The following is an 8,777-nucleotide window of genomic DNA, read 5'->3' on the forward strand; positions in this document are numbered from 1 at the left end:
GTTAAGCATCCATCTGTATTTATACTTGGTTAAGAAAATGCCAGGTTACGAAAATCTTTCTAGAAATGCACGGAAAGCTGCGGAAAGTTGCGATAGAAAACTGGTTCTGTCATGCAATTTCTTAAGATTTAATTTCAAAATCGCTTATGCATTCAACCGTTTGTTATAATTGAAAGAATTGTGATGAAAAATTTGAAAAAAGACGGGAAAATCTAATTAAATTTCCCCATTATTTGTTTCGGCAACTTTCATGTTTGCATAATAAACAGAAGCGCTTTCATACGATATTGTGAAAATTTCGTAAATTTCTTGCCACGTTTCTCTTCTACCTGCGCACATAGGCGAAGAAGATAAAATCCATTTCCTCTCTGGTTCATGTATCCATACGGGTCCATAGCGTCGCTGAAAAATACGCCGTTCATTTTATCGCCGGGCGTAATGCAAACACATTTTTCCGAATTGCATACGCATAAATTTACCTACGCGGGTCAACGAGTTAACGTTCTCTGTTCGAAGATGCATTTACGCTCTAAATTCGGATACTGCTACAGTATCAGACGCACACACGCACAAGCACGCATATACACATACATATACACATGTATATATTTTAAACCAAGCGTGGGAATCTCATTGCTGGCACTTGCAGGATCGCCGGCTGCCCGCATTATGCACGGGTGCAAGCGCGTGCATACACATTGATGCGACCCGTGCACGCGGACGGAATACGCATACAGAGATCAAGAGCAACTCAACCTCGGCTTGTTTGCCGTTAATACACGAAAGCGACGTTACCGGCGTGTGTCAGTATGCATGCCTCCGGGAAATGTTCATTTACAGGAAACTTTTCATCCGATACTAGCCACCGGTTTATAATTTTAAGCTTTGTTTACCTATGAGATTTATTTACAGAAATCACGCGTTTCAGGAAACACGCGTATAAGTATGATATGACGGAATATCACATTGAAATTTACAGAACTTATGAAAAAGCCATATAAAAGAAAACTATATACTGATTGTGATTTATCAACGTATGTGGAAATAATAATTTCGGTTATTTGCCAATTTAAAATATTCAACTGTAACCTTTTTCCTCAAATTTCCGGTTTCAATCCAAAGCAGATAATGCTGATAATAACGACCATTTTATAAAAGCCGTTTGAAATTAATGCAAAAATAATTGCTTCGCGACATTTTGCCTGCAACTGCATTTAAATCGAAATTCCACCCACACGCGAATTGTAACGTAATAAATATTCATTTCTGTTGTTTCACGTTTTCACTATCGAGATGGTTCGTGAGTTCCAGGATCGATAAGGGTAACTATAATTTGATTACACTAATCGTGTCGCGGTGCAGCAAGCTGCATAAAAGTAATACCTATAAGCCGGCGTAAATGATCACCGAGCTGAAATTTCACTAGGAGCGATACAAACTGTAGTCCCCAAGCTTATTTCACGATATCTTGGGTATATATACATGTATATATCGGGCGACTAATCTACGGATAAAATTAGATGCGCCTGCGACGACAGGCCGCGTGGGACACGCGAAGTCGTCGACACAGGTTAACAAATTGGCGACACATGGGAAATCTTAGGTATCTTTACTTCTTCAGTATCACTTGCAGATGCATGCTCTTCTTTCTCTTCTTTCTTTTCGTCGGAAATGTATAGAATTTGTCATTATTTCCATTCTCTAGACTCGCAATCAATTCAAAATTTAAATTATCGTACTTGAAATATGCACACATAATTGCTGTTAAATATTTTGATGCATTGTAGGAATGAAAGATTTATACGTGGCGTGAACGTAATTATTTTGGTCACCTATATTTTGGATTGCGAAGCAGAAATAGAATAGATTATTGAAGATAATAATATTGCAATAACATGTAGTAATTGGTGTTACTCGACACTAGCTATTTGAATCATTCACAACAATCTATCAAATAGATCCCCTTATATAGTAACAATCATCGTTTATTGTAATAGTTTGTACAGTTATTGTACAGACTAACAAGGCTATCGACATATAACAGATTATGATAAACAAGAATTCTAAATGAAAACATGGAAAGCCATTCTTCTCTAATTGAATGATTGTTTAGAGAAATGTACACAATTGATTTTTATCAATATTTTTTAATTTGCGATTTATAACATCGCAATCATTATTATTGAGATTGTATGAATCAATGGGCGAAAGAAAGTGAAGGAGAGGTCTTATCGTGAATGTGATAAATTGTTACATCGTGTAGGATCACGCGTGCCGCACGCCATAAAACGGCCGGTTTTTTTTTAATTGGATACATTTTCGCCAAATTCAGTGGAAAATATTTCGTTGAGTGAAATTCAAGAGCGCACCACGAAAACGAGCCGTGATTGTAAATCGCGATCATTATTATTCGGATTAATGCAGAGAATAAATATTTTTTGATAAATAAAAATAAAATAATATGCTAAATAAAAATAAGATAAAGTAAATTTTTGAATTACTAATGTCTAGAGATAAAAAGTCGTCGCATTTTATAAATTAGATATAATATTGAATAAATTTGTAAAATTCTTGAAAATTGTTTCGATCAATATCGAGTTCGTTTTAAATACAATGGAAATATAATGTATCTTCTAATATATCGTGCATCTAATATATTAATTTATATTTCTAAGAGAATACAATTGAATCACTTATCAATTTTATGACAATAATTTAAGTCATTAAATCTTGAAATATATGTACAAATAATCTATACAAAATATAGAATAGAAATAGAAGTCAATTCACGTTATCAATAAATCAATAGATTTTATAATTTTTTTTGTTCTTTTATATGCACAGTTAAAGAAATTAAAGCAAAATTCCAGTAGCGATCCAAAAAAAATTTCATTTTGCAATTTTTTTTCTGTTAGTAAATGTAAAAAAAAAATTCACAAAAATCCATAAAAATAATTTTTAAATTCTTTGGAACATTAAAAATTATTCTAAATCTTGAGAGTAATTTTTAAACTTTAATATTAAGTATTATATTAAATAACGTAAGATATTCTTATTCAGATAAAAGTTTGTTTCATTTGATGTATGCGTTATGTAGTATAATTCACAGTTTAATAGTGAAAAAACAAGTCGCCATTAATGCGTGTATTAAAGCTGAGCTTGTATTTTATCATTGGACGGCACAATTCATATGAAAAATGAGTAATACCTCGGACTTTTTCAGAATGACAAGAGATGCTTTTCAAAGCAAATAAAAAAATAGTCATGCATACCAGATGGACAAGAATTCTTCCGAGTTCATTCGTGTGTTGGCAGTTCGTTGGCAGTTTGTTGGCTGGACATGCTTAGTAAAAAGCGCGAGCTTCAGCAATGGCAATGGAAATTACATTGCGCGTACTATTGTCGAAAAGCTTGCGCGAGGTTTAATATTTAGTCGTTAGGATTTCTCACGCAAAAGCTTCACCCATACGATAACGTCGCACGATCACGCAATTACACGATATTGATTTACGTGGACGCGTTTATGATCGCGGATTCGCAAAACGGAATTAAGTGATGTTGTGCACGTTGTTGAAAAAATTATTCTTACATGACGAAATCTGATTCTTTGAATCATACGCGCATAATGATTAAATTGAGTGCAACAATAAGCAATTTCACCTTATCTGACAAAAGTGCTAATAAAATGAATGGAGAACTCTGGGAAATTTCGAAACTCATGCACTCTGTGTATTATTCCGGTGTCGTTGAGCGCAATATTTCAGAAATTCGTGCTTTTTATAAATTCATACTGAATTCAATTTAGCATGAATCCATCGGCCCGACGAGAAAGATATCTCATTGTTATCTTTTCAAATATAATTTTTAATATTATGTGAATGTGCGCGCGCGCGCACACACACACACACACACACACACACACACGCATATATATATATATACACTTACTCTTTGAGGTACGCCTATTCTTGCGCGACTGTGTCTGGGAGAGCCTTGTACTTGGCCTTGTTTTTCTTTCCTGTGCGTCTTCAGCCCTCTTAGTAACCTCGAAAATGTTGTCTTCTTCTTGCTTGTATTTTGTCCTTGCTCTACAACATGGATAGAAATGATTAATGGATAAATTATTTAAACCAGTAATGGAATATTATATAGATTTAATGCATAATACGATAACTGATGGCAAAGGCAAATATTTTTTCGATTATCACGCACAATAATAATTACTTATCAATTTCTATTTATTTATTTATTTATCTCAAACTCTCGTTTGATTTTGCATATATAAAATAAAGAGATTCTTTTGCAATTTAAATTAACCGATTTTATTGATACATTTTAAAACTGTATTGTTCATTTGATCAAAATTTTAGAATATGACTGATCAAGAATGAACAAACGTATGCGCAAATGAAAATTTATATCTCGATTATTTTGCATTCCAATTCTTGAACAAACAGAATCGATGATATTACATTTGGTGCGGTAGTGAAGGTAAAAAAGATTTAGTTGGAGTTCAATACTGAAATATCAGAGGCCTAAATTTAATAGAATAAAATTTCTAATTGCTTTCGGTATTTGCAAATGTTTTTATTTTATGGATTTTACATGATTTATACAAAAGACATATAAAATCGGAGGCTCCAATTCAAATGAATTGGAAGGAAGCAGCTTCTTTGTTTCAATTTGAAGTAACAAGATTATTTCATGATTACTTGTGCATGCATTACTCGTTCAATTTTCTCTGTAATGATAAATTAGAAAATTTATCAATTTTGTGATTCTATTTTCAGATTGTTTTATTTTTTTTTAACCATTGTCACAATTTATCTAGTCGCGTTGACTTTTTATCATTGTTTAACAACTGTAACCATATTCGCGGATTAAATCGGCTTAAACGTAGAGAGCTTTATATAGTTGATTTAATGACCGATGCGTGAAGACCTTTCTGAAATCCTCAATTTGAGTAGCCATGCCACAAACTACTACCAATCTCAAATAATCGAATAAATCTGGGTTGCCCACAACATCACTATTCATTAACGGATAATTCAGGTGTACCGTTAGTTATCCGACCGCCCCCTCACAATGTCGATATATTGTATTAGAGTCAACGCATCCATTTATTAGCACTGTCAGCGTCGCCTAATTAGTAACCTTTACGACGAGCGATAGCTGAAACGAATTATCAAGCTTTCAACTGAAATTATTACATTAGGCTTTCAAAAATTAACTATTATCCGCTGAAAATTGTACAGACATTAACTAAAATTGATTATTTTTTAAGATATTTTCAACATTTATAAATATGTATAAATAAAAATGTTTTAGGCCCGGTTGCACCAACGTTACTTTGATTTTAAACGAGACTTTGACTTAAAACTCTCTCTAACTTGTTTTAAAACCGAAAAGAGACAGAAGCAAAGAGAGTTTTAAACTTCGCTTAAAATTAAAGTAACGTTGGTGTAACCGGGTCACTCATATTAAACTACGTATGTTTATTAAAATGTTCATTTAAAAAAATATACATACATGAAAAGAACGATTTTGTTAAAGTATCTAACAATTTAGCTAGATACAGATCTGAAAAAAATTTTGTTGAACCATCAAAATAATTACATAGGAAACTCAAACATAATGAGCAATGTTGCAAAAAGTTTTGACATTCTAGCAACCAGTTTGAGTGTTTTATATAATTATTATATTTTGATGTGCAATAAAATTATTTTTCGATCTGTATATGCCAAAACGTTTAGATATTTAAGTTAAAAGTATCCTTTCTATCTATGTATGTATAAAAATAAATCCTAATGAGATAATCTAATTACTTTATTTTTATAATTAAATACTCAATATTAATGTTATATTTCGTAAAACAAAAAGTGAAAAACTTTCGACTTGATCACTTAAAATTATTACTTTTAATCCTTTGATTTCATATCATATTTTCCCTTTTTCAATTTTTTTCTCTGCTTAATTAAAAAAATACTTAATAATTTCGTGTTTGTGTTATTCGAGGTAAACCTCATTTAAATTAAAGGTAAACGATGTGCACATATTTGCGAAAATACAGGGAAACCAATAAAAGATATTAATGTCATTGAAATCGTTACTGAGCACCTAGTTATGTCGTAGCCCACGTAATTACAACAGTATCGTTAGTCGTATAATGTCCCGATAGTGATAGTATTACAAAATGGTGTTAATGCGCGGATGGCAAACTGAATTTTCCCAGACCAGGCGACAAAGTGTTTACCGGATGGTTACTATTGGTTACGACATCCGAGTCGACATAACCAGCGAAATCGTGATTTAATCAAGGACCATCGTAAAGCAATAATTAATGCCGCGCTGTATCGATTTCGTGCGAAGCGACGCGTTAGGACAGTATAACGTGTTAATTAGAAGGTCGCGGCAGGGGTAGGAGATGCGCCATTATGCATACACGTATTTACCTAGAAAATTATTCGTGCGAGAAGGGAAACGAATTAACGTTGCCGCGCAATTATTACAACCCGCATTTTGCCGTGAACGCGTTCGCTGTTTCCGCAATAATAGCATCGCGTCACGGCTCTTTGCGGTGACAAACATTGAACGAGACTTTAACTTTTTTAAATAGTCTTCGCAGCTACTGTTGAATTCGTTAATTCAGATATTTTTGAGTTGCGTTGCGTAATATATTTAATTATTACATTTACCTCTGCGATGTTAACCTAACATTTAACATACACGATTATTTGTGCGCATTTTTTTCTTTGAAATACAGAATACTACGTGCACTGAGAAATTAGTTATATCATTTATATACAATTTTTAACAAAATTCCGAAAATATATAACCATACAACTACTTTCTACAAGTTTAAATATATTAAATATGTTAGAAATCACTTAACAATTTTTATAAAAGTGATGAAAATTAATTCTGGAACAATTTTGCTGAAATATCTACCATAAAAATTTAGCTGAATACAGGTTTAAAAATAAATTTTATTGGACCATCAAAATAACTATATACTCAAGTTGATTACTAAAATATCAAAATATTTTGCAGCATTGCTCATCATGCTCCAGTTTTCTACACAAATATTTTGATAATCCAATAAAATTATTTTTAGATCTGTATCTAGTTAAATCAAATAGTTCTGTAAAATCGTTTTTTTCCATGCACTAACAATCTATCGTGTGTAGTAAAAACTTAAAAATCATCATGTCTACTAAGAATTAATTACATGACAGATATGATAACATTTTGATAATACTAATATTCAACCTAATTAGAATGTAAGATAAACTAATGATAAAATATCAAAACCACTTTTAGATCGCATTTTCGAATTAAGTAACTAATCGCCTATCGTTAGAAAATTGATTCGCTCCTTACCGCCGCAATTATTCGTAGCCGCAATTAAGACGAGTTACAAGGATCTCCCACTGCATTTCGTGTGTGGCTTAACGGATCACCGTGCGGCAGTGTCTGGTCCTTACCTGACAAAGGTTTCCACGAGTTGCAGAAAATACTGGGAGCTAATTTCCGAAATTGAACCACAGATGTAACGATCGTACGCTCGTTCCCTTACCCTCGCCGCGAGAAAGCGGGCGGGTACAACCATGAATTCCCCGGAAGCTACTATTATTCTAGAGAGGATCGTACGTATTTTACCCGCCGGTCGGCGGGTGGCGCGCGGAGGTGGGCGAGCGATATGGGCAAAGAATACAAGAGACTCGCGGGACTACGAGTGTCGGAATGTCGTCCCGTAATATCGGAAATATATCGTCCGGGCTGTAACCACAAGTCATGTTCAATCGAATGAATCGTATGGAATAAAAATAAACCTGCCTACACCGTGGAGACGGCCAATACCCTCTCCGTCGGCGAAGGCTGTGGCGCGGGTTACGCGCGGGTGAAGGGAGCGGACACGATGGAGGAAGAAATTCGAGGAAGAGAAAGACACCAAGGAGAGAGACAAGACCTACCGCTTCCCGGAGGGTAGACGGCCCAAGAGTCGAGAGGAGAGAGGAATTCGAGGGGGATCGAACAAATGTTCCGGCGGCACATGCATCAAATCTTGAAGTTGCGTGAGAGATGGAGTTCCCTGCTTGCTCAGCGGCGAGCCGCGATAAAGCGGCCGAGCTGAGTTCACCCTCTTCATCGTCGTCGTTGTCGTTGATTCTCGCTCCGACTCGAAGCCAAGCGTTCGAGCAGTACTTATTATGCGCTCATGAAAGAGAGGAACACGTACAAAAAAATGCTTAATATGGCTCCGTGATCAAATCCTGATGCTCTTGAATTAAACGCTATGAACCTACCGAGATAGCGCATCTATCTCTTGCCTGCGTTCTCATGAAATTTCGTAGAACGTCAAGATAATCCTTAGCAAGATTTCGTGCTTAAACGATCAATGTCGATCAATGTTTGCATGCATCCATCTTGCCGACGTCGATATGAACATTTCCACCACGAAGGAAGTTCGACGAGGGTAACAGTTGATGGGCTATGCAGGAAATTGAGCCAAGAAGGAAACGGGAAGAAGATCCTACAGAAAAGGAAGAGAATACAAAGTTCTCTCCATTGCTAGACGAAATTTGTGTCGTATGTCGTCGTCACTCTTACAAAATATTTTCAATTATCATCATATGTTTTATAATTAGATTTTTATCTTCTAGAAAAATACTTATAATTTCCAAACCTATGTCAAGGAAGAAAAAATATTAGAATAAAATAATATTTATTAAAAGGATTTTTTCGTTGATTTTTGTAATAGTGCTTTCTTAATAAGT

At 34.5% G+C, this 8,777-nt stretch overlaps 1 protein-coding gene across 1 annotated transcript in view; it reads right to left on the bottom strand.

Moving 5' to 3' along the window:
- The window catches only part of LOC108693126 (SAM and SH3 domain-containing protein 1-like), a 365,179-nt gene that overhangs the window by 44,558 nt on the left and 311,844 nt on the right, over window positions 1-8,777 (bottom strand). The window contains exon 5 of the mRNA XM_018201876.1: window positions 3,949-4,088. Coding sequence (XP_018057365.1) covers window positions 3,949-4,088 — 140 coding nt within the window. The remainder of the gene's footprint in view (window positions 1-3,948; window positions 4,089-8,777) is intronic.

Source organism: Atta colombica, unplaced genomic scaffold (assembly GCF_001594045.1).
Source record: "Atta colombica isolate Treedump-2 unplaced genomic scaffold, Acol1.0 scaffold107, whole genome shotgun sequence".
Taxonomy (NCBI): Eukaryota; Metazoa; Arthropoda; class Insecta; order Hymenoptera; family Formicidae; genus Atta; species Atta colombica.